The sequence below is a fragment of the Colias eurytheme genome, chromosome 3 (genome assembly GCF_061535395.1).
Source record: "Colias eurytheme isolate Ceu_HAF_F1 chromosome 3, ilColEury1 Martin Lab GWU primary, whole genome shotgun sequence".
In the NCBI taxonomy this organism is placed as follows: Eukaryota; Metazoa; Arthropoda; class Insecta; order Lepidoptera; family Pieridae; genus Colias; species Colias eurytheme.
In genome coordinates, this window is record NC_142982.1 from 13,151,691 (window position 1) to 13,179,143 (window position 27,453).

At 37.9% G+C, this 27,453-nt stretch overlaps 2 protein-coding genes across 2 annotated transcripts; one reads left to right on the forward strand and one right to left on the reverse strand.

Moving 5' to 3' along the window:
• The first annotated feature begins 478 nt into the window (after window positions 1-478).
• LOC149910027 (uncharacterized) lies at window positions 479-20,294 on the forward strand. Its single transcript, XM_090120219.1, has 14 exons — window positions 479-746; window positions 943-1,302; window positions 1,399-2,456; window positions 2,540-2,657; window positions 2,833-3,126; window positions 4,282-4,428; window positions 4,985-5,156; window positions 17,066-17,206; window positions 17,286-17,478; window positions 17,576-17,840; window positions 17,913-18,090; window positions 18,532-18,647; window positions 19,577-19,700; window positions 20,102-20,294. Exons 1-14 carry the CDS (start codon window positions 479-481, stop codon window positions 20,292-20,294), a joined length of 3,627 nt encoding a protein of 1,208 aa, XP_089976345.1.
• Window positions 20,295-24,249: 3,955 nt separating this feature from the next.
• On the reverse strand, window positions 24,250-25,983 carry LOC149910028 (uncharacterized). The gene has a single exon (XM_090120135.1). It carries the CDS (start codon window positions 25,965-25,967, stop codon window positions 24,546-24,548), a length of 1,422 nt encoding a protein of 473 aa, XP_089976261.1. The 5' UTR covers window positions 25,968-25,983; the 3' UTR covers window positions 24,250-24,545.
• Window positions 25,984-27,453: the final 1,470 nt, after the last annotated feature.

A 27,453-nucleotide genomic window follows, 5' to 3' on the forward strand; every position in this document is an offset into this window, starting at 1 on the left:
GATCAAATGATGTTAAATTTTATATGTATACGTGTAGATTGAAATCTTTTAGTAGATATGGAATGATCTTCCAATTAATTGTAATGAGACTTAATTTTACTATGGATTTAGTTGAATTTAATGAAATTTTTCATATTTGCATTCTTAATACTAAGCTAAACAATACATGATGGACTATTATATTTTTTGACATCTTGCTGTAGTTAAGTCTAGTTACCATGTATTAGCAAAAAAATTTTTTTTATGCTACTTGTATGTTTTGTGACATATGAAATTATTTTTACGTTATGAATCTTAATTTACACCATGTCGTAAACGAAGATCCTATAAACACAAGAATGAGCTGCTGTTATATCGATCGAATTATTTGCGGCCTAGGAGAGATCCGTTTGATCCGGCGCGGTCAGGCGAGCGTGTAATCGGTGCAGCGAAGCGCGCGGGCGGCACGCGCATGGCGGCCGGCCCCTGACGCCGCGCCATGCGCGCCCGCCTCTCGCCTCGCTGTCGTGCCTCGCTAGCGCTACCGGCCGCGCCGCTCGCCGCGCTGCTCGCCGCGCTGCTCGCCGCGCTGCTCGTGCTCGCGGCTCCGGCTCCGACGCCCGAAGCTCCGCTCCTGATTATACTTCGTTCCGCATGCCCTCTTGCCGATCCGCAACTCTTCTCTGAGCACAATCTCCGCAGCTACGCCGCTACAACGCTACGCGACGATCTGCTCTCACGTCCGTTTCGTATTCTGCCTTTCGACGGTATGTGTGAATTAATGAACTAAACGTGAACTATATGTATTTCATGCAACTGTGAACGTTTCTTTCCGGCTCCTCCCTGTAGAAACTGCTTCTGAACCTATGACGTTATGACGACACAAAATCGCTGATTTCGGAGTACTTATATTTTATTCTTCACTGTTATTTTATACTTAAGTATATGGATTTTTATTGTTAGATACGTGCGGCGAGAACTCGAGTCGTACGATAACGCGCAATTCCCTGGCTACATTGGGCGCTGGAGGGATGTGCGTGTACGTAGGCTGGCCCGGGGGCGAGGCCTGCGCCGCCGCGTCGGCCGCGGCCCGCGCGCTGCGCCTCGCGCCGCCGGCGGCCTGCGCGGCGCCGCATGCGCGCGCCTCCGTTCTGGCCGTGCTGGCCCGTCGTTTGCACTGGAGGCGAGCGCGTCTGGAGCCCGACGCGGCTGTCTCCACGGAATGTAAGAAGGCCATAGACCGAATAGAAACAGCTCTACTCGCCGCCGGTGTGCAGGTACACCGAACGTCGCTCGATGTGGAAGGAATTAACAATTTTCATGGTGAGTTTACGTCAAAAATATTAAATGTATCACACGTGCAAAAAGTTCGACGAAATAAAATAAGAAATTCGTTTCAATATCTATTTTTTGTTCCAGTATCGGTGATTTGTAAGGATCGATCGAAAAATAAGCGTGGAAATATTGCTCCGATGCTGATAATTCTGCATATTATAGACTCTTATAATGTCGCGAGACAAGAGGTTCCATTATCCACTCAAACTTTGAACATCGCTAATGCTACATCTGACCTCGACCCATATGAGAAAACTTTGTCGTCGCCGACGAGCGAGAGTATCATAGGCTCTCTTCATAAAAATAATACTAATATTTTACGCGATAAACCTTCATCCATAGCTTCTAATACGTTGAATTTGTCTCAATCTAAAAGTGAATTTGTTAATAAAAATCAATATGTTATTAAAAATAATGACACAATTTCTTCTTATTTATATGGTTTAGATTCCGTTAAATATCTCAAAGCTATTATTCTTGTCGACATCGATTATTACGAATCGAATAACACATACAACAACACCATCGATACTTTAAGGTTATATTATTCTGGTAAAAATTACAATATAGAAAACATCTTCCAATTGTATGAAAGCAAATCAGTAAACGGAATACCAATGTGGGTACGTATCACACAATTCGTAACGAAATCAAAAGAGTCTGAAGATTACAGCAAGATATGGGAGACCGATGTGTCATGGGAGAGGACGGTCGATGTAGATGTTTGGTGGAAAGAACACGTCGCACAACGCGTCGAAGAAATGTACGATATGTCAATAATTTCTATAAAAAGCTCAACAGCGACAGCGGGTATGCTGTGCATAGCCGGCGCGGCGGCGATCGCCCTGGGCGCCGTCAGCCTCACGATCTTCACGACGCGGCGGACGCTCGCCAAGCGAATGCAGCGCCGTCCCCGAGCAGCGGTTATTTTAGCGGCTGCCGACTTTCAATTTCCCGCCGATGAACAACGCAGAGTGGGCGAAGGAATGGAGACCATGTTGTCGTGGTTGCAGCAGCTGCACGACTTGAACGGGCCGGAGCCCGACAAACCGGACCTGTTGAAGCGCCCGACGGCTCCCTCGGCGCCTTCCTCCACGTGTAGCGTCTCGCGCCTCCCGCCCGACGGCCGAATCCGCTACAAGGTCTTTATCTATGCGATTGCATCCAAGTACTTCGTTGATTATTTTGATTTTATTCAAATTAATAATTATTATAAATTTTACAGGGAGATCCCGTTCACATGAAATATTTTCCAACTACTGTCCTAGAACTGAAACGAAAAGCGATAGATATACTTTTGGTCATGCAAAGTTTACGCCACGAGAACTTGAATCCATTCATCGGTAACTGATATTCGTTTTTCTTATTAGATATTTTAGGTGTTACAATACCACAAAGCTACCCTAAAATATTACGCGAAATACAAATAGCTTTATAATCGAATGACAAAGTACTTAATTACGAAAAACGTCATCGTAACAATTAGTTAATGATGGTGTATTTGAACGTTTCCGTCAGGGGGCCTGTGCGAGATGCGGCCGGCGCTGGTGTTCGAGCTGTGCAGCCGCGGCTCGCTGGAGGACGTGCTGGTGGCGGACGACATCCGCCTGGACTGGACGTTCCGCCTGTCTTTGCTCACGGACCTGGTGCGCGGCATGCGCTACCTGCACGGCTCGGCGCTGCGCGTGCACGGCCGCCTCACGTCGCGCAACTGCGTCGTCGACTCGCGCTGGGTGCTGCGCGTCACGGACTACGGCGTGTCGGCGTTCGCGCACTCCCAGTCGCTACCTGTGCCTTTGAGGACGGCCCGCGGTAATATTATTTTTTATACGATATACCTAATGAAAGAAATCTACTTACATATTTTTAAAAAATAAAAAAGAATAAAGTAGGTAAAGTTATTACTTATTAGGCACACCAAATTACCACTACCACAGAAAAAAACAACAATGCCAAAATTTATTTTATTTTATTTTATTTATTTGATTTGCCAACAGATGTACATTTTATATTTATAATATATTTTGAGTATGTGACATAATTAGCATGCATAGCAAGATGTAGATCCAATTACAGGCAAATACAACATGCGTTTTTGAGTTGTATCAAATTATAGCTTCTAATCGTAGTGTAAATTCTAATCAGAAAACATTATTCTCATCAGTATAATTTTTCTGTAAAACGTTTTTATATGCAAACAAACTAAAGGAAGTTGATGTTAACCTTTGTACTATTAAATAATCTATTATGTTCCCGACAAACTCTAGCAATGACGCTGTTGAAGCCTAAATTGGTTCTATATCTTTTGACAAAAAATACATTGGTTTTCCTAGAGTATCTCCTCGGAACAGATATATTAATTTTTGATAGAAGATTAGGACAAATGTACAAATTAGTAACAATTTTGTATAACAACATTTGATCTGCCATCCATCTCCAATGTTTAAGACTTTCCATTTTAAAAAAGTTTAATCTGAGGTCGTATGATTTTAAAGATTTAAGTTTTTGTTTATGAACAGTAAGTAGATAAAGAAATTTTTTCTGGACAGACTCAAGTCTCTTTATATGACATCGATAAGATGGATTCCAGACTGGTGAACAATATTCCAAGAGAGATCTTACTAATGAACAGTATACAATTTTTAAGGGTTTAAGGTTTAAGGTTTAAGGTAAACATTTTGCAATTCCTCCATATAAATCCAAGAAGTTTTAGAGATTTCATAACTATATTATTAATATTATTATATTATTAATATGAAGAAAATGCACTCTTAAAGACTATAAAAATAACAAGCATTAAAATTTAAACTAAGAATATAATTTGTGTGGCGACTGGCGACCTAAAAGGTAAGGCCACTTAGCATATTATGCTATACCGATATGGTCGAGATAGCGCTGGTTCACTGGGCGACACCAGACAACATACATATTATATATTTACTTGAAAAAGGCTCCTACGTTTTTCAGATTTGTTATGGTCCGCTCCAGAGTTGCTGAGGGCCGGTGAAACGGCGCAGGGCACTCAAGCTGGGGATGTTTTTTCATTTGCTATTATAATGCAAGAAGTTATTGTGCGAGGAGAACCTTATTGTATGTTAGCGTTGACACCAGAAGGTTAGTTCATCTACACTCATATTATTTTTAAATTAGAAAGTTAGTACAAACTATGACTAGGCGAACGTCCAGAACCTCTATAACGTGTAGTGTCAAGAAAAAAAAAATGACTTGCATAAAAACTCGGCTTCGCTTGCGTTGACTACAATACTTTGGGTTTTTTATTTTGACATTCTGCACATTGCTTTTACCTGGTAGATGTGCCACTATCAGTGTAAAACCACAAAAAATCTATCGGAAAACATAATTTTTTATGGTGACACCTAAAAAAAACACCAAATTGATCCATTCCTTAAAATATTTCATCCGACTTTTTTGAGCAGCAAATCCAACAAATCCACTTCCCAGTGGAGCGGATGCTCGTGGGCCGCGTGAATCGCTTAAAACCAGGTGACGCGTCTGTGTGGTTCTTGAGAAGCCGGAAGAGCGGCCAGTGTTGTTATAAGAATAACACTTAACAATCTAAGCTTAAAATAATAATCAATAAATTGTAAATACATTTTAGTTTGGTACTATTGATAGTTTCTAATGTGAAATTGATAAATACATATTTCAGAGATAATTGAGAAATTGTGCCGGCCTCCTCCACTGATCCGGCCGTCGGTGTCGATGGGCGCCGCGCCGCCCGAGGCGGTGAACGTGATGCGCCAGTGCTGGAGCGAGCAGCCCGATGTCCGCCCCGACTTCAACGGCTTGTACGACATCTTCCGCCACCTGCACCGTGGCCGGTAACTCTTTCGTGCCTCATTCACTGTTCTAATATATATCTAACGTATTTGTGCCTAATAATTACTGTCCAGCGCGCAAGCATATGCTTCTTGCAATACAACCGGCTCACACTACAGCCTGAGAGCTCCGTCACGCTGGAACCCGCTTTAAAAAAAACCTTACTTTTTTTCAGCCTATTTTACCTACAAACGATGCTAATAAATGTAGTATAGGTCAATTTTTTGTAGTCTTATTAGTTACTTAGAAAACATCATTGATATCGTTCGAAGTAAAAAATATAAATAATAGCGTGTTGATTAGTTTTGGAATGGGTTCCAAATTGATTGTAGTTTATTGTAGTGGCAAGAAAATTCTTTATTTGCGTTGTTTTATCTCAAATTATTGCAAGAAGGTCACAATAACAAGATTTTAAAAAATAAATAACACTTGTTCAAAAACTACAAACGATGCCAATAAATGTAGTATAGGTCAATTTTTTGTAGTCTTATTAGTTACTTAGAAAACATCATTGATATCGTTCGAAGTAAAAAATATAAATAATAGCGTGTTGTTTAGATTTAGTTGCAATACTAAACGAAATTTAAGGTATCGTTATTACCAAATAAAATCGCATCAAAATAAATCTATTTATTAAACACTTGACCGTAATTTGAAGCTTACTTCATTGAGAAGGTACCTAGCTTTTTCCGCCTATTTTGCCCTCTCTTTCCGTTGTATATATGCTATCTCTCTCGCACACCTCTCCACCAGGTGGCGGGGCGCACGATAATGTGCGGGCGCTGGATGTTTTTTCATTGGCGTCTAGCTTCCGCCGCGAGAAGGTTGTCTACAAGACTACAACCTTGGTGCTATTAAGTATTGCTTAAAGCAAGTGCTAAAAGTGTTAAAAAATGTATCCCGTCGGATCGGTACAGTGAGTTATTTTTAGATCTATTCTAATAATATTTTACTTAAAAATGAGTAAAAATCTTTAAAGTCAACGGTATAATCGTTGGACTTTATTTAAAATGCTGAGGTTTTTAATGAATCCTTCAGCAATAGTTTATTTTTCAATATGCTTAAATACTTAATAGCATGAAAAAAGATATTTAAAATTAACGATACAACCGCTACATTTTACTTGAAATAGTAATTTTTCTTTTGAAATATTTCATTATGCAATATGTACTAATTAATATTTGAATTTTTAATACTGTGAGTAAAGCTATTTTAACGGTGTTACCGTTCGGCTTTACTCGAATCGTTAATATTACTTTTGTGATTATTTGATATTACTAGATATATCAAATACCCTCTCTTGTATATAGATATTTTTAATTATTTATTTCATTTTTAATAATGTGTTTTTATTACAAGGTTACAAGTGAATTTTTCTTGGAAAAATTACAATTAATACCTACTTAGTATGGATATGAGCCAACTCAAAGCTTTACAGGCATACAATCCATTGCTACGACTTTATTACATTGTCGTTATCGCTAGGAACGGTTCGGAATTCCTATAATAGTTTATTACTAAAAATTATCGAACGAGATGAGTCAGCTCCAAGAAGTCACGACATGTCAGAACATGTTGTGATATTATTTTATAAATCGTACGGGAGTTACAGCTCAACTGAATAATGATGGAATTCGCTCATGTATAGTAGATACGTACCATGAATGTACCACACATTCAAAACTATCCGTAGTCTATACGTGTCTTTTTATGAGTATTATTCTGATCCGTTTTTATGTGAAAATATACATATTACTAGACATCGGATTATATGCATTTGCATATTTGCATATGCAAATGCATAAAACTCTCCAATTACGGCGTTAGTGCATATTTTAGCCTTTTTCCCCAATCGTGCATATTTCGTTAAGTAGCGGGAGTTTTGATTGGTCGACTAACCTTTATTAGCCAATCAGAACGAGTAAAAAAAAACCTATTTTGGCATGGTAAAATGGCAAAAAATTACAAACTGGGCTCCATTTTAAGTAAATTATGAGCCATTCAAAATAGGGCTAGATTACCCTTTTGGGGCTAAAAACTTAAAACACGGGTTGAATTCCAAAAAAGGGCTAGATTTAGCCGGGAAAAGTCTAAAGTGGCAACACTGGGCTCGCGGGTGATAAACGTCACAAATCTGCGCTCGAAAATTTGGTAAAAATGCTTAATTGTATATTGGCACAAAAACTATACTTAATTTCAAGAAAATTTCACTGTTTTTGTACAATCTTTGATTTAAATTTATAAAAATAAAGGTTTTTATGATTTTGTATTGTGCATATTTTAGGCATATCAGTCGTTTTTAGTGCATATTTCGGCCTTTTTTAGTGCATATTTGCATGCATATTTTGGCATTTTGTTAGTGCATATAATCCGATGTCTACATATTACACACGGCTAATTTGATTGAAAATTACGTTTCCTATGTTTCAAATGATGCAACTTTTTTGTTTAAACGAGTAAGTACCAAAATTTTACAATTAAATTCTTTGGTTTACTGAACTTGTGCTGAAAGGGTTATCGTATAATAATTATCGAGATACCTTAATATAAATTAGATTTAGATACATTTATTTCAAAGGATTTACAATTCACTTCTAACGTTTTAGAATAATATTATAAACTTGTACACCTTGACAAAAAGTAAAAAATTGCGGGTGAGTGGAGATTATTTTGTTCAATTAAATATAACGTCCTACGACGGTATGGTTGCGTTCGTAAGGAATGTTAACGGATATAAAGCAACTAAATGTTACATCGATTGCATGAACAAAAATAAAAATGAATCGAAGTTCATTTTAAAATTTAGTGAATTGATTTGAATTATGAATTTATTAAATAGTTAGTTCTTTTTTATATAAACATAATAATTAATTACCATTGTCAAATCAATTCTTATTAATTCATCCTGGACAGTTGTCGCTAACATTGGAAAATAAGTTAAAGGACCTTGTTAATTGCTATATTATTTAAATGATTATTTACTGCTAATTTTATATTAGCACTAAGGTGTATTCTTGCTCGAAGCAGAATACATAAATGTGGCCATTACTCCTCGCAGGGGTTAGCCAGGTCAAATCCACCCTCGCAGGGTGTCTCTTAAGCATTTTTTGGCAGGCCCTACTTATTTCTAGTTACAAACATCCCTCGCGCAGCTGTCGCTCGCAGGGAAATGGTGCAAATATATATCGGCCCTCGCGGGGCTTTGATTACAACCGTCCCTCACGGAAAAGATGGTGCAAATATATATCAGCCCTCGCGGGGCTTTGATTACAACCGTCCCTCACGGAGAAATGGTGCAAATATATATCAGCCCTCGCGGGGCTTTGACTACAACAGTACCTCACGGAGACATGGTGCAAATATAATATATCAGCCCTCGCGGGGCTTTGATGGCGATTGGTGCAAATATACAAAGGATTGATCATTAAAATGATCATAGATATTTGCTTTCGTCAACGAGGACCCACGAAAGAATTTTTGGATATGACCGTATCGGATCTTCACTCTTCTAAGGTAGGTAGAAAAAGGTTTTGAAATCTTCTTCACAGTGGGCAGTATAGTAATATGACCTAATAAATACAATAAAGGTTAGAGACGTCAAATAATGGGCGCATGAAATTGATACTTCGTATCCTAAAAGTTTACGCTTCAGGAATCAGGAAACCACCATTGGTTTACCAATTATGGAAATTGGAATTGAACAAATCGTATTTACCAATGTAAAGCCTATTCACAACAAAGGAAGGCGAGTCGGATCAAATATCATCTCGCAGATGATTTGTGGCGGTGGTTTTGAGGATTGTCACCAAGCCTTGTGTCAACGGTATGTGTGGTATCGTCATTCAATGGCACTAGCCGACCAATTTTCATATAAAAACATCGGAAGAGATTTTTTAATCGCAAAGCGATTGAATGTAACAAATGACGATTGATTCAAAATCAAATTTCAAATTTCAAACGATTGATTACGTATATTTGACCTCTCATAGGCCTATTTTAGTTGCCCGGTCTTGTAGGCAATTTATTTGACTCGTTTTTCAACCCATTTGACCTCATTATTGCACCCATGAGATTTTTCTTCAGGGCTCAAACAATAAATCGCTGAGGGATTAGGATAATCGTTTGTTAGACAAGTTTCTTGTCATCCCACCAGGATTATTATATTGTATAATAAAGTTATATACAACTATTTACGTAAAACGTTTAAGTACTCAACGAATACTGAGAATACTGACTGTTGAGTTACATAGGATAGAGGATAAATAACGGAAAGTCAATCTATCCAAACAAAAGCCTCTTATTATTAGATATTACTTGGAACCCCTACCCTAACGAGAAAGCTCTGCCAAATGACTGTTCATTTCTTTGCTTTGAGGGGGGGGGGGGCAATAAATGAAATGCAGTAGGTACAGACTATACGGCTTTTAAAATATAAGTCTAGTAAGCGAACTAAACTTTGCTAGTTTAGTTCTTGCTATATCGCTGTCCGTGGCTGCCTCGCGTGTTTACGGATGAATAAAGTAATGTCCTGTCTTCGCATCCACAGCTAACTGTCCTATACTGTCATAATCTTAACACAGATTCATTGGACATAGCTCCCCACGAGCTCTGTTCTTCATTTTTGCACTCGCACAACTGTGGACAACACGAGAGCAATGCCTGCATTGGTAGCAGTTACAATCAAGGGCTAGCAAGGTAGGCTAGCCATATTACGGATGTTGGAACAACCGACTATATTTAGGGCAATTTTCTTTGTCCAGTGTAACGTTTAGACTGTCGTAGCATTCCTACGGAACAAAGATGGGATCAGATCTGCATCCTGAATGAAGTTAATCGAAAGGAGATACTTTCAGACGACGATAGTACTCAAAATCCACCATATTCCAGAGCATAATAATGCATAGTTAAGCTTATAATCTCTCTTGCCATTATCCTGCAGCAGAATTCCTAGGCGATAATTTGTTCTCGTAATGCTGGGGCCACACTAACGTCTAACGTCTAATGCCCTTTATCGCGATAATTATTCCGATAATTTTTAAGGCGTTAAGTGGGTGGCTACACTTGAACGGTCAACGTGAATGCCGATTGTTGGCGATAAAAACGGCGTTAATTTTACTAAAATTCTAGCAAGATGGACGTAGTGTGACCGCTTCATTGCGTTAATTCTCGCGATAAAGCTATCGCCTCGCCAAACGGCAATGTTAATGCCGTTGTTAAATCATACTGGCTACACCTAAAGTTAACGTCCATTATCGCGTTAATTAATGGCATTTCCCGTTAGTGTGGCCCCAGCATTAGAACGAGCGAGGTTGTTACGATAATATGAGAAATCCTGTCAGTTAGAGACCTGAACGACGCGATAGAGTACCGCTATTTCAGTAGTAGTAGCACCTAGAAGGGTGAAGGTATTCTGGAAAGCGGAACTGAAGGCCCGGTCAGCAGCACCAGCCACCTAATAGACAGTGTTCAGTGCTGCACCACTATAATCTGCAAAATGACTCTGACGGTATGAAAATGTGGAGTACATTTTCAAAATATCAAATGATATAGTTGGAATAAAAATCCTATTTGCCTCCGTCTACCCAAAAGACGTACGGAGTAGCTAGTAGTAGTTGGTTGAATTATAATAAGTATAGTTAAAATCCTTTATTACTGACTGGATAAATTTGGCTTTTTTTTCCTATCTGACGTTCATATAGCTGTTGACTGCCTAGTGTTATGCACAAACACTATTATAAATAAGTCACGTTATGTAGTCCCGAGACTTTCGGTATATAAGTTCTGATGTAAATCATAATTATATCTTAAAACTGAATTGATTAAAAGTAACGTACTTAGCTGTAGTAATTGCAGTTTTAGGACACAGATAAGCTCTTTATCATTTTAGTCTCTTGGGTTCAGTATATTTGTTTCCAGTACAGAGTTTATGACCTATCAGTTTTAAATAAATAATTCATGCATTGTACTGAAAGTACCAGCCATGTTTAGATTATGATTGCGACGTTGGCTCTAAACATTAAAAGATACCGCACGGTTTAGTTGGATGTTAAAAATCTGTTTTATAATTTAAACCATTTACCTGTTTTGTTATTTTAATGCCTTATTCAAGGGGTGACCTTTTAAATTTACTTCTGACCCCAAAAGTAAGGACCAAGGTCTCTTCTTGTCCGCTTGTAGCAGGTTGGGTTAAAACTGTGTGAGTTGAGACATTTGGTAATTCTATGTTAAGATGATTCAATGATGCTTCTGCAGAGTTCTAATTGAATAAATAAAGGTTTGAGTTTGAGGTATTTTTGCCTCGTCGGGATCAGCTGTTGCTTCATTTTGTAAGTAACATCTAAATGCGTAATTGAAAGTCGTTACTGGCGCTTTCGCAGATTTACGCTAAAGATAGTGGAAATTGTAGTAACTTTAACTTTTCAAAAAGGTTAACTAAGGTACGCTTGAACCAATCTCATAAGTTCTAATACTTTTAATCATTATGATTAACTTTTTGGTTCTTATTTGATTAACTTTTCATCTGGGATTGTTAATATATTATATAAAATAAAAATTTGTGTGATTTATTAGTAGGTATACTATCTGCACACCTTACTCTTTCAAATAAAGAAATAAGTAATTACTTATGTATTCAAATTCACATTGGCGTCACATTGTACACCAGGTGGGTAACAAACAGGTCTCAATGAAGTAAGCTTCAAATTACGGTCAAGTGTTTAATAGCTGTGTTTTACCTGAAAATAAAACACATATTAAATACTTACCTATATTTGAAGCTTACACTTAACGTCCACCTGTTGTGGATTTCGACTCAATGAAAAAACATCCAGCGCCCGCACATTATCGTGCGCCCCGCCACCTGGTGGAGAGGTGTGCGAGAGAGATAGCATATATACAACGGAAAGAGAGGGCAAAATAGGCGGAAAAAGCTAGGTACCTTCTCAATGAAGTAAGCTTCAAATATAGGTAAGTATTTAATATGTGTTTTATTTTCAGGTAAAACACAGCTATTTAAAATACTCGAAAATTTTGCGTAGTTGTATATATAAGGCACAAAAAAATTGTAATATTAATTATTTGAATAAAAGTAAAAATAAGTGTAAATCAACTTGGCAAATAATAAAACGCGAGCTAAACTCTCAGAACAGATATACCGAAATTGATTCACTTACACTAAACACTCAAACAATCACTGACCCATCTCAAATAGCTAATTCTTTCAATGAATACTTCAATAATATTGGTAGCGTTAATCCAAATCAAAACTTTCATAATCAAATCAGTATTACTAATAACCCCTCTTCTATGTACCTGAGACCTATGTCTGAAACGGAAGTTTATACACAAATTATGTCATTAAATAATACCACCGCAGAGGGATATGACGAGGTGTGTACCAAAGTTATTAAACAATGTCAAGCAGAATTGGTACCCGTACTGACACATTTAATTAATTTGTCCTTTTCTTGTGGTTCTTTTCCTGAAGAACTAAAAATATCTATTATTACCCCCTTGTTTAAGAAAGGAGATAAAAATAACATAGAAAACTATAGACCCATTACTCTTATACCTATCATATCCAAAATTTTTGAGAAATGTATGTCTTTGCGTTTGAGTGAGTTCAGTGATAAGTTCCATATAATTAAAGATGAACAATTCGCCTTTCAAAAAAACAAATCTACCAATGATGCAATTTATTCCTTAACAAATTCAATTCTTCAAAACATCGACGCAAAAATATTGACTACTGTATTATACTTTGACATGTCAAAAGCGTTCGATAGAGTGTCTCATGAATTACTATTAAAAAAATTAGAGGCATATGGGATTCGGGGGATTGTGTTAGATTGGTTCCGATCATATCTAAAAAATAGAAAACAAAGTGTTATTATTACTCGGACTAATAATACTAATGAGAAAGAAACATACCAATCAGAATATATATCTAACCAGTGTGGTGTACCTCAAGGAAGTGTCCTGGGGCCTATTTTATTTTTGTTTTATATTAATGACATTATAGACATAACAAATCGTAAAATAATTCTATACGCGGATGACATATCGATAATTTTTGAATCTGACATAAAAATCTTTGACATTATGAATTTTAACAACGACATTATAAATAATTTGGACAAAATGATAAAATGGCTTAGCACAAATAATCTTAAAATCAATCTTACTAAATCTAACTACATGACATTTTCAAATCCTCTGCGCAATAATTTAAAAATAGAATATGATGATGTAATAATGGAAGAAAAAAGTGAAACTTCATTTTTAGGTATTGTTTTAGACAATGAACTTAAATGGTCATCACACATTAATAAGGTCTGTAGTAAAGTGAATAAATTTGTATATGCCCTGAGGCGCCTACGAAAAATTACGGATTTAAGAACCACTCTATCGACTTATCACGCTCATGTAATATCTATCTTGAGATACGGTCTTATAATCTGGGGTAATGGCGTAAACATCAGAAAAGCGTTCATCTCCCAAAAAAAATGTATACGCGCGATTTGTGGCGTAGGTCCGTACGAATCGTGTAAACCGCTATTTATTAAACTCAAGTTGTTAACTTTGCCGTGCTTATATATTTACGAAATTTGTATTTTTGTAAAAAGACATAAGTATCTTTTTAGCACGGCCCAAGACATATACAGCCACGACCACCGTCATCCACATCGACTTGTCTATAATAAAACACCCAGGACCACTTTATATACCAAAAATTGTCATGCTATGTGTATTCGTATATTTAATAAACTTCCGGAATCTATAAAAATGTTAAATATCGGTCCTTTTAAGACAAAACTGTATGAGTGGCTAAATAATAACAATTTTTATAATGTATCGGATTATTTAAATTTGTGACATTGAATTTTTTATCTTGACTAATGAATATAATATATAATATGTACCTTTTATGTAAGACAATGAAATAATGTACTTTTTATATAAATTAATGTTGCGGAGCTGATAATATAATTTGCACGCCATTCATGGCTAATGTGTTGATTCGACCTATAATGTAATTTGTTATCTTTGTACACACATTATGCAAATAAAGAGATTTATTTATTTATTTATTTATTTGGAATGGGTTCCAAATTGATTGTAGTTTATTGTAGTGGCAAGAAAATTCTTTATTTGCGTTGTTTTATCTCAAATTATTGCAAGAAGGTCACAATAACAAGATTTTAAAAAATAAATAACACTTGTTCAAAAACTACAAACGATGCCAATAAATGTAGTATAGGTCAATTTTTTGTAGTCTTATTAGTTACTTAGAAAACATCATTGATATCGTTCGAAGTAAAAAATATAAATAATAGCGTGTTGATTAGTTTTGGAATGGGTTCCAAATTGATTGTAGTTTATTGTAGTGGCAAGAAAATTCTTTATTTGCGTTGTTTTATCTCAAACTATTGCAAGAAGGTCACAATAACAAGATTTTAAAAAATAAATAACACTTGTTCAAAAACTACAAACGATGCCAATAAATGTAGTATAGGTCAATTTTTTGTAGTCTTATTAGTTACTTAGAAAACATCATTGATATCGTTCGAAGTAAAAAATATAAATAATAGCGTGTTGATTAGTTTTGGAATGGGTTCCAAATTGATTGTAGTTTATTGTAGTGGCAAGAAAATTCTTTATTTGCGTTGTTTTATTTCAAACTATTGCAAGAAGGTCACAATAACAAGATTTTAAAAAATAAATAACACTTGTTCAAAAACTACAAACGATGCCAATAAATGTAGTATAGGTCAATTTTTTGTAGTCTTATTAGTTACTTAGAAAACATCATTGATATCGTTCGAAGTAAAAAATATAAATAATAGCGTGTTGATTAGTTTTGGAATGGGTTCCAAATTGATTGTAGTTTATTGTAGTGGCAAGAAAATTCTTTATTTGCGTTGTTTTATCTCAAATTATTGCAAGAAGGTCACAATAACGAGATTTTAAAAAATAAATAACACTTGTTCAAAAACTACAAACGATTTTATTATTAGTTGAAATTATAAAAAAATAACAAATAGTAGTACTAAGTTATATCACATATCACTCTTGTAATTGCATATAAATATTTATGATTATTTTATTACATAAAATAGCATACCTATGTATTGTTTTTTTCTTCATTAAATCTTTTTTAGACACAACTTTTTTCTTAGAGCTGCTGGAGATTCCGTCATGAAGTTCCCATTTATTGTTGCTTCTACGTAAGTAAGGTCGATAATGACCAGTCTCATTGATATATTATATATGCTCTATGGCACCAACTAAAATGTACGTATTATTTAACACTTCTAGCTCAGCAGGGATTTGTAATAACGAAGTGCCAGAATTCGGATCCCTTTTGAGACTATTTTAATTGACCATACTTGTGAAGAAAACTTCAATATCAATCCATAGATGATTACCGGGTTGAAAGCTAAGATCATTTCTAATGTTACAAGTATGACACCGTCGTACATTTGATTCTAGATATTTCAATAATGATTGCTGTAGTCCTTGTATCCCATTATTTGTCAAGGGTTCAAGATTTTTTAAAATCTCGTTATTGTGACCTTCTTGCAATAATTTGAGATAAAACAACGCAAATAAAGAATTTTCTTGCCACTACAATAAACTACAATCAATTTGGAACCCATTCCAAAACTAATCAACACGCTATTATTTATATTTTTTACTTCGAACGATATCAATGATGTTTTCTAAGTAACTAATAAGACTACAAAAAATTGACCTATACTACATTTATTGGCATCGTTTGTAGTTTTTGAACAAGTGTTATTTATTTTTTAAATCTTGTTATTGTGACCTTCTTGCAATAATTTGAGATAAAACAACGCAAATAAAGAATTTTCTTGCCACTACAATAAACTACAATCAATTTGGTACCCATTCCAAAACTAATCAACACGCTATTATTTATATTTTTTACTTCGAACGATATCAATGATGTTTTCTAAGTAACTAATAAGACTACAAAAAATTGACCTATACTACATATTTTATTGGCATCGTTTGTAGTTTTTGAACAAGTGTTATTTATTTTTTAAAATCTTGTTATTGTGACCTTCTTGCAATAATTTGAGATAAAACAACGCAAATAAAGAATTTTCTTGCCACTACAATAAACTACAATCAATTTGGAACCCATTCCAAAACTAATCAACACGCTATTATTTATATTTTTTACTTCGAACGATATCAATGATGTTTTCTAAGTAACTAATAAGACTACAAAAAATTGACCTATACTACATTTATTGGCATCGTTTGTAGTTTTTGAACAAGTGTTATTTTTTTTTTTAAATCTTGTTATTGTGACCTTCTTGCAATAATTTGAGATAAAACAACGCAAATAAAGAATTTTCTTGCCACTACAATAAACTACAATCAATTTGGAACCCATTCCAAAACTAATCAACACGCTATTATTTATATTTTTTACTTCGAACGATATCAATGATGTTTTCTAAGTAACTAATAAGACTACAAAAAATTGACCTATACTACATTTATTAGCATCGTTTGTAGGTAAAATAGGCTGAAAAAAAGTAAGGTTTTTTTTAAAGCGGGTTCCAGCGTGACGGAGCTCAGCCTGAGCCTTATCACCTAATCGAAGTTACCCTCTATATGTAAATAAATAAATAAATAAATATTATAGGACATTATTACACAAATCGACCTAGTCCCACAGTAAGCTCAATAATTAAGGCTTGTGTTGTGGGTATATGTGTGCGAAATGTCATTGTAATTGGTTCAGTGGTAGGTATTTGCGTGAAAGATTAACAAACATACATATACATATTATGTATTAATTTAATTGGTGTAATACCGTTTTAATTATAAATAAACAAATAACATACACGACAATAATATTAACTAATCTTTCCAGTAAAATAAATATTGTGGACTCGATGTTTGAAATGTTGGAAAAATATAGCAATAATTTAGAAGAATTAATTAAGGAACGAACGGAGCAACTTGACATGGAAAAAAAGAAAACCGAACAATTACTCAATAGAATGCTTCCTAGGTGGGTAATGTCGGCAATTGTTGTGTGAGATTGCACTGTTTATAAACTCGTAAAAGATCGAAACGATGCGTTCATTCAGATCGGTGGCCGAGCGTCTGATGTTCGGATTGCGCGTAGAGCCGGAGGAGTTCGAAGAGGTGTCCATTTACTTCAGCGACATCGTCGGCTTCACGGCCATCGCGGCGCGCTCCTCTCCTGTGCAGGTCGTCGATCTACTCAACGACCTCTACACTACTTTCGATGCTGCTATAGAACAGTACCGCGTCTATAAGGTAAAAACGTTGTACTATAATTGCATATTACACGATAACACTTTATACTTTCTATATTATGTATAAATAATATAAAAATAACCTCGTATGATTCGAGGTGGAGACCATCGGTGACGCATATATGGTAGTGGGTGGACTTCCGATCCGCTGCACGGACCACGCCGAGAACGTGGCAACTATGGCCCTGCACCTGCTGCACCTGGCCGGTCGGTTCCGGATACGACATTCCCCCGCGACGCCGCTCCACCTGCGCATCGGCCTGCACAGCGGAGCTTGCTGCGCCGGCGTCGTGGGCCTCACCATGCCCCGTTACTGCCTCTTCGGTGACACCGTCAACACTGCGTCGCGTATGGAGTCCACCGGTAGCGAGGAACGGCCAGTTTCGTTTTTCTCTTCGGTAGTTGCAGGACATTAAGCATGTATGTATGCCACAGGGGCGGCGTGGCGCATTCAGGTGTCGAGTGCGACCGCGGAGCGGCTGGTGGCCGCGGGCGGGTACCGGCTGCGCTCGCGGGGTCTCACGCAAGTGAAGGGCAAGGGCGCTATGCACACGTATTGGCTGCTCGGCAAGGATGGCTTTGATAAAACACTTCCGACACCTCCGCCTCTTGAGTGAGTTGATTTTGAGGTAGTGTGATAATAAAAAAGAATTAATATACAGTGTATATGTGTAAAATGGATATATTATATGTCATCATGAAAACCGGGTTCGAAAGTATTACAGACACTATTAGCTTCCAACCACAAACAGCGATAAATGGATTGCCTTTATTTAAATTAGTATTAGAATATAATTAATTTATTCGGGGTTAAAAAAGGAATTAGCCCAGCATGTAACAAATGTTGAAGAATTACTACGTAACGGCAAGAGTTACTTAATACGAGCTCAAGTGATTTGCCTAACATTTTAACTTAAAAAAAAACTCTATGGGTATTCTTAAAACCCCACCTCAATATATATATATCTCTCTCCGTCTTTCCGGATATTTTTATTATATTATAATAGTAATTATTGCAACCAAATTGTCTAAAAAGCATTGAACTACATTTCAGGTCCGAGGAAGTGTTATTTGAAACTGAGGCCGAAAATGAAAGCGAGATTTCTGATGAGCCTCTACCCCTTCCCACACAAGCAGTCGAGAGACAGTGCTCCGACCCCTCATCGGGCGGTAAACTAATTTATAAATTTAAATTAATTTTATTAAATTAAGCCACTAATTGATATCTATTACACAGATTATATTATTCGCACCATCTTAGCAAAGACTCTTGCCATAGAGCCACTTTCTGCGTGGCACAATTTTTTGATAAGGAGGCTCTGATCAACCATGGTGAACGCCTTTGAAAAGTCTGTACCTATAGGTAGATATTAGATAGCATGGATTTCATTTTGTTTTCGAGCTCTTCAGTGCTACCACTGCAACTGACATATCCGAAGAAGTTAGACATGTTTGATAACTAGTTTGTGAGAGAATTTGGTTTTTGAGTTGTTGGAAAATTGTTTAAGTTCGAGATGAAGTTGTTTAATGAGTTTGAGATACCTATTGGAGGGGTAGGTATACTCCGCAAATAAACAGGGGGACAATTGAATTGTCTCGTCTAGGAAATATTGTAATACTGTGGCCTCGTGTTCATCGCCTTTCAGCTTAATAGCCAGCCATAGGTCTTTTTAAAAAAATCCAATTTAAACTTACGAATTGGCTAAATCTTTTTAAAAATCGTTCTTAATTTATAAAAGAAAAGACTAATGATTTTTCTGTTTGTCTTAGATAAGATTTTATATATTTTTAGAGTTAAATATCAACAACATTTTGTAGCCTGAAACTCTAGAATCTAGTCGTGAATATCTTATATATAAAAATGAATCGCAAAATGTGTTGGTAAGCGCATAACTCGAGAACGGCTGAACCGATTTCGATAATTCTTTTTTTATTATATTCCTTGAAGTACGAGGATGGTTTTTATGTAGAGAAAACGTAAATATGTACCACGGGCGAAGCCGGGGCGGACCGCTAGTTGTTAAATATATTTGGAGAAGAGCATTAATTATCTTCTCTTGACGTACTGTGTACGTACGATAATCTGCGGCTCCGTGCAGGCTGGCAGCGGTCGGGCGCCGCGTCGGCGGACAGCTCGCCGCCGGCGGGCGCGCGCTACCGCTACCTGCGCGCCTCGCTCTCCACTGTGGCTGGCGCGCTCGACACGCCGCGCCTCTCCGAACGGTAACCACGCACAACCGCACTCCATGCGGCTTGCCGCTGCCCTATTCGGACTTGTATACTTTCTTTTTTTAACATTGTCACCATCAATTCGGTAAGATAGGTTAAAACGAATTAAACATAATTAAATCTATAATATTATGTGCATACGTCGTCGTTCAATGAAGGAGCAAGTAAATTGAATAGCAGATTCAACCGGATGATTGCGTCATTCATACGTGCGTTCATTCGAAGCATATTTTACTCAGTAAATTAAAAGAATTACCTGTTTTAAATCCGTAACTATAATTATTTATTGTAAATCTACCCTATCTAATATTTTTATAACTTTTATCTCGAAGATGTAGCATAGGTCTAAAATCTAAATAATCGTATCTGTGTTCTGATATAAGTCGCGTGACCAGCGGGCCGCGTGTCCTACGGCGACAGTGGTCTCTGGAGCGCGGCGACGCGCTGGCGGCAGCAGCGGCCGAGGGGCCCGTCGAGGCCACGCCGGCGCAGGAGCCGCTGGCCCTGCGCGCGCCGCCGCCCCGCGCCGCGCCGCGCTACCGCACGCGCCCCGACGTGTCGCAGAGCAGCGACGGGGAGCGGTTATAGCCGCCCTGCGTGCCCTCTCACCGCACCTCCCCTGCGCCAGCGACGCGCGCTGTCCCCACCAATTCCCTGACAATAATATTTAAGCTGTAACTGACGACATTCGATCGACTTATAATATTTTTCATACTTCGTTCGTTCGTAGTTCTTAATAAATTAATAATAATTAAATGTCTTCGTGAATTAGCGATAGTCGATGTCGATTATTTATTTTTTTTACGAGTGCTCCTCAGATTTAAAATTTCGACTTGGTAAAACATGTATTTTTGAAAATTTTCGAACTATAATAAAATATGTCTTAACTTAAAAATGTGTTTTATTCAAAAAAAATGTAAAGCTTTTCTACATTTATTTGAAAAATTGTTTTTAACTTTTAAAAACTATCTTTCAATGGGGGTGCACACTACCTACCTCTCCAAAAGCAACAAATAGGCACTCAATAATCACTCTACAGCTAGCCGCTAGGTATATTGTTTAATTCTGTAAACGACATTATGTAGTCCCTAGACGATAATGCAGCATGACTGAACTTATAGTTTCTATCAAATCATATGCGCGGGGATCAGATGATAAATCCAGAGACATGATTTTGCTCACTTTGCCATCCTGATTTTATACCTTGGATTTTAGTTTTGACCTCATATTGGTTAATACTAAATAGCTACACCAAAAACCATGAAAATGACACCTGTGACGAAAAGATGTAAATTTTTCGTTGGCCCATCTTGGATTTTAGTTTTGACCTCATATTGGTTAATAGCTACCCCTATAACCATGAAAATGACACCCATGACGAAAAGATGTAAAATTTTCGTCGGCGCCATCTTAGATTTTAGTTTTGACCTCATATTGGTTAATAGCTACCCCAAAAACCATGAATATGACACCCATCACGAAAAAAGTCAAATTTTCGTCGGCGCCATCTTGGATTGTTGTTTCATAAAAATAATATTTGTCATACTCATACAGATCAACCAACATCATAATAGTCTTCCTACTAGTCTACTTCAAAACTTTGCCGTTATTCCTACCTATCCAAATCCTAATCTTACTAAGAACTGCTTTACCCCACCAATCTATTCAACAACCCATAAAAAAGAGGATCTAAGGCAAGGTAATTTTTATAATTTATTTATCAATATTTCATTTTATAGCGGACGCATCACGCAACCCCAAGTTCGCCGCCCCATATAATAATATTATGAGGTTGCATCCTCTTTTTTCGAGTCATCTTGTAAGTTCTGATGCAGTATTAGGTATGATAGTTTACGGCAAATTATGCGGCATAGGCACAGTCACAGAACTTTAAAATTTGTTTTTACTGTTCTGTGGGCAATTGGGCACAGTCTTACAAATAAATTGAAATTTGAAACATAACTTTGCGATGGACGCTATTTTATTTTAGTTTAGTTTTAGTCTAAAATAAAATACTGATAGCGTCCATCCAATGTTCTTACTTCTTGCCTCTTGGATGCTTGGTCTGAACTTTAGACCGAGCATCCAAAAACAAGTAACAACTTAACCAAAGACCCAAAGAACCGAACAACCGAACAATCGAACAACCGAACAACCATAGAACCAACCCATGAAGGGTAACTGCAGTCACAGACCACAGACCCTACAATATTATATGGACTCGAGAAAAAATAATTATAGTGTGATACAGAAATAATAAAAATAAATTACCGCCATCTATTATCACCTTACTCAAGTAATATTAATTATATCGAACGATCTGTCGTGAACACTCCATTAAGCCATTTTTAGGACAGTACTATACAAATGATGATTAAAATAAATTCTACATTAAATTAATTTTTATCTATTTATGCAGATATAATGAAAATTTGTATATTTGGAAACAAGGCCATCTATGCGACGGAGGAAAAACTTTAATAAACGCAGCAGCACTCTGTGATTAAAGCCCACCCAAAAGGCCCGAGGTTCGAACCCGGGTGGGCATGCTAATTATTATTTTTTAGTTTATCTGCGAATTATCGACATAAGATGATATTATAATTTATATTATACCCTATTTAGATGTATTGGGTGGATTCGTAGTGTTTTTTTATCTTTAAGATACACTTAAGACATATTATAATATTTAAAAATTAATTATAATTATTATTCTTTATTCTTGTAAATGACTGCTTGTGGAGGATAGTAGTTATAAAAGGTACCTAGTTAAAAATTATTTTTTTAACATTTCTTTATTACAATAATATAATACATTTAACTATATAATATAACAAATTTTAAACAGCATTATTTTATTTTATTATATTTGTGTACGTTAAGTTTTTGTTGTTTTTACCCAAAATACTTCAAAGATGGTGTTAAACAGGGTGTCTAAAATTAAAATAAAAGTAAATAACAAAAAAACTACATAATAATTATTGTTCAACCGAGTTTTGTAGTGCGGATTAGCGTTAAAATCTTATCTCGTATATTTTATTAACCGTTTGTTCAATTTCATTAAATTTGGTATGTATAAATGCGCATCGATAAGAACTTTTATTTGAAACTAATATTGTGAAAATTTATCAACCCGCTGAGGAGTAGTAGGGGAAAATCACTTCCAAAAGCGCTAAATCTCTCCCTCGAATAATTAATCAACCAGTAAATAAATATTATCGATTTTGGTGTCTACGGATGCGCAATAACGAGATCTATCGTTTGATAAAAATTTCAGGAGGATTTGCTTACATGTTTATGAGAAAACGAGGAAAATCACGTTGGGAGCCACCTCTCATATCTATTGAACTGGGCTATGCACCCCATTCAATTTGGTGTCCAGGGATGCGGCCTAAAAACTCTTTTCATTTGATACCAAATTTGTAAAAATCCGCCCAGCGGTTTAGGAGAAATCGGCGAAAAACGAAACGCAGCGCCCACCCACCCTCCCAGTCCACATCTCTTAGGCACATCAACTCGGTTTGCACAATTTTATACCTATTTTTTTTAAATTTTTTTTTTAATAGAAAAATAATAACTGGAGAAGAATATTTAAAAATTTTTGAATTTGGACGGCTACAAAAGGCTACAGGAATATTTTAAGTTCCTGTTTTTTTTTTTTTTTTTTTTTTTTTTTTTCCAGCAACGTCACCTACGGTAACCTAAGTTTTTCAGCAACCTCACCTACAGTAACCTAAGTTTTTCAGCAACCTCACCTACACTAACCTAACTTCTATACAAACCTCACCTAAACTAACCTACAAAAGTTAGGTTAGTTTAAGTGAGGTTTCTACAAAACTTAGGTTAGTGTAGGTGAGGTTTCTGTAATGGTTAAGGTTAGGTTAGGTTAGGTTAGGTTAGGTTAGGTTAGGTTAGGTTAGGTTAGGTTTTTTTTTTTTTTTTTTTTTTTTTTTTTATAAAAGCACCCGCCATCGCAGGGTGTTGTCTGCTTTTTCTCTAGAGTATAGTCTAGAGACATTTATTTTCTTTAATCAAATAATAAACACAATTTTCTTTATTTACAATATGGGCACATAATATTAAAATACAATCAAATTTTAAAATACGAATTTACAATATACAATAGAATTTTCAAAATAATGATAAAATACAATAATGAAAGATCACATTAAAATTTACAATTCAAAGATTACAATAAAAATAAAACCAATACAAATAAATATACAAATTATCACGGCACAACTATCCTAAACTTAACCCTAACATCACAGCTTATCACAGTTTCTTTTGTTTACCATCCCAACAATGTACTTACAATATTCCAGAAATTCATTCCTCATTTTGTCCCCCAGGGCCGCGGGCAGATTCTCACCCGTCATCGCGATGCCCAATTTTTGCTCAATAACATATCTACCTCTTGCAAAAAGTTAGGTTAGGTTAGGTTTTTTTTTTTTTTTTTTTTTTTTTAAAAAGCACCCGCCATCACAGGGTGTTGTGTGCTTTCCTCTGGAATATTGTCCAGAGTTGTTTGTTTTGCTTTTAATCAATTAATTACCACACTATTATTTATTAATACATTAGGCCTAAATGAATGCAATTTAAAATAAAAATACAATTTAACAATTTACAATAACATTTCCAAATTAATAATAAAATTCTAAAATTAAATATTACATTTAAAAACTTACATTAATTAAAAACATTGCAATAAGAATAATAAAAAATAAAATAAAATAAATTAATACAATTAAAAGTACATTTAAAACTTACATTAATTAAGACATTACAATAAAATACAATTGAAACAGTACGGCACAACAATAAAACTTAACCCTAACATCACAGCTTATCACAGTTTCGTTTGTTAACCACCCCAACAATGTATTTACAATACTCCAAGAATTCAGTTCTCGTCTCATCCCCCAGGGCCGCGGGCAGATTCTCACCCGTCATCGCGATGCCCAATTTTTGCTCAATAACATATCTATCTCTTGCAAAAATCGGACACTCGAGCAACAGGTGAGAAACCGTCTCGTCGACTCCGGGCTGACACAGGCACGATGGATTCTCCTTCAGCTTGAATCTGTTCAAGTAGAAGGCGAATCCACCGTGTCCAGTCAGTGCTTGTGTGGTGTGGTGTGTGATGTCTATTTTCCGTACTATTTTGTATGCAGCAGCAGCGCTTGGGAAAAAGAGCTTCGTGCCTCCAGCCGTCTCCCCCACATCGTATCTCCTGTCCCATTCCCCGATCGTATCCTGTCTCAGGATACGCTTGACGAATGAAACAGGACACAGATCGTAGTCGGGTTTCTTCTTCGACCCCAGAGCGGCCTCCTTGGCTAACTGGTCCACTCTTTCGTTCCCCCTTAGCCCTGCGTGCGCCTTGATCCAAAACAGAGCGACCTCCCGCCTCTGCGAAGCAGCTTTTCGGAGGGCCGCCCTTGTTTGCACAGCAAGGGGGTGGGGGGAACCGAGTGTGACTGCCTGGAGGGCCGATCTGGAGTCGCTGAAGATGCCGATCTTCGACACTCCACTCTTGCAGGCTCTAATTACTGCTCTTTGGAGCGCTAGGAGTTCGGCCTGGTAGACGGTGCAATACGGCGGCAAAGCAAGCTTGACGGCCTTCGTCTCGGCCTCCCCCTCCCATACGGAAAGGGCGGCTCCGACTCGACCCTCAATCTTGCTGCCGTCCGTGTAGATCCTATGTACGTGGCTATTAGCCACGTCGGAATACGAGTCCTCGTCCACCAGCCCGAACCCCAGCCCTTCCTGCTCTGCCGGATGTGGGTCCTCAATCGCCGGAGCCATTCTTTCCACCTCCCTGTCTCCCAACGCTGGGTGCGACACCCCCTTCTTGATCCCATATAGTCTCGAGACTTCGAGAATTCTGAGGTCAAGGGGGAGTATCCCAGCCAACAGCATAGCTGAGTTCAGGGAGACGGTCCGATATGCTCGGCAGATCTTTTGGGCGAAGCCCCGTTGTACGGTGTTCAGCCTTTTTTGGACCCCCATCTTTTCCACGGTGGGTGCCCACGCTGCCGATGCATACATAATAGTCGGTTCGATAACAGCTACATAAATAGTCCTAATAATATCTGGGCTAAGTCCCCAACCAACTCTGGCTGCCCTAGCCAAGAGTTTATATCGGGCGATTGCCTTTTGGCATACCGTCCCGACGTGGGCGTTGAAAGTGAGGCCGCTGTCAATCGTTAGGCCTAATATCTTTATTTGAGAAAAGTATTTAATTTCCACATTCCCCATAGCGAGCCGTGGCACGTCAAATTTTAACCTCCTCGTCGAAAGGAGGGCACAAGTTTTGTGTGGTGCAAAATTTAATTTGTTATCTTTACCCCATTCGTGTATTACGTTTAGGACACGGTTCGCTTTTCCTTCTATTTCAAGGGCCGTATCACCCTCAAAGACCAACACAATGTCGTCGGCGAACGCTTGACAGAATACTCCCATCTCCTCTAACATCCATAGCAGAGGGTCCAGCAAGAGGTTCCACAGGATTGGTCCACCTATGGATCCCTGCACGCACCCCTTGCTGGTCCCCCTACTTACTTCCACGCCCGCATATCTAACTTTCACCCCCCTTTCACTCAGGTAGCTGCTGATCACCCGCCTCACGTTCCCCGGGCACCCAACTTCAGCCAGCCGCACCTTTATGGCTGGCCACCAGGCGCTGTCGAAGGCTCCCTCTATGTCCAGCGATACCACAACAGAAATCTTCTTCTCCTCCCTCATATTTCTGATGTGGTTCACTAGTCTATAGAGGGCGTCCTCGGTGCTCCTCTGTGGCATAAAGCCATACTGGTGGGGGCTTATTTTGGGCAACAGGTAAAACCTGAGTCGGCCGACCAGCATCTTTTCGAAGATTTTGCCGAGAACAGGTAAGAGGCCGATCGGTCGATAGGCTTTCGGTACCCGATATGATTCCCTGCCCGGCTTTCGCAGTATAACCACGGTCGCCCACTTCCACTGTGCGGGGAAGTAGGCGGCAGAGAGGCATCTGTTGAGCAAGGCAAGGAACCATCCCGGGTTACAATCCACAGCGTGCTGACAGATGTCGGCCGTGAGGCCATCCGCCCCGGGGGCCTTCTTGGGGTTGAAGGACCTTACGGCTCTCTTCAACTCCTCCATGATGAAAGGAGGGTCATCCGGGCCCGCCGGTGGTTCGGTGTCCAAGGACTCCGCACACCTGCGCACCCGACGATGTCCCCCACTTTCACCACTTTCCTGGTCCTCGGGGTAGAAGGTCTCCGCCAACAGTTCTGCCGAGCTCCGGGCATCGAGGGTCTCACCGCCCCTCGAAAGGGGCAGATCCTCCTCTCTCCCTGTGGCTCTATTAAGCACCCTGTAGATGCCCTCCCAGACCCCCTCCCTATCCTGTTTCCGGCAAAACTCCTTCCAACTCTTCTCTTGCGCTTCTTTCACTGCCTTTTCATACATCTCTCTTTCTTCCAGGTACAATCCAACCACGCGGTCTCTGCGATCAGGTGCTGCGTTTCGGATCCTGCGTCTCCTCGTGGCCACCTGCTTCTTCATCTGCGCGAGCTCATCATTCCACCACGACAGGGTGAATTTCTGTGTGTGTTTTTTGGTCGGCATTGTGTCTCTGCATGTCTGTGTGATTGCTTCAGTGTATCTGTCTATTGCGTCATCTATTTGTTGTGTGCTGTGTATTGTGTCTATGTCTTGTGTAGTTAATTGTCTGTCCGACATCAGCTGGGTCATTTTCTCATGA

Excerpts from the sequence above, each read along its gene's own strand:
- LOC149910027 (XM_090120219.1), top strand. The coding sequence starts at position 479 with ATGCGCGCCCGCCTCTCGCCTCGCTGTCGTGCCTCGCTAGCGCTACCG. Across the intron at positions 1,303-1,398 it reads AGGAATTAACAATTTTCATG|TATCGGTGATTTGTAAGGAT; the intron begins GTGAGTTTACGT and ends TTTTTGTTCCAG. Across the intron at positions 2,457-2,539 it reads ACGGCCGAATCCGCTACAAG|GGAGATCCCGTTCACATGAA; the intron begins GTCTTTATCTAT and ends TAAATTTTACAG.
- LOC149910028 (XM_090120135.1), bottom strand. The coding sequence starts at position 25,967 with ATGGGGAATGTGGAAATTAAATACTTTTCTCAAATAAAGATATTAGGC.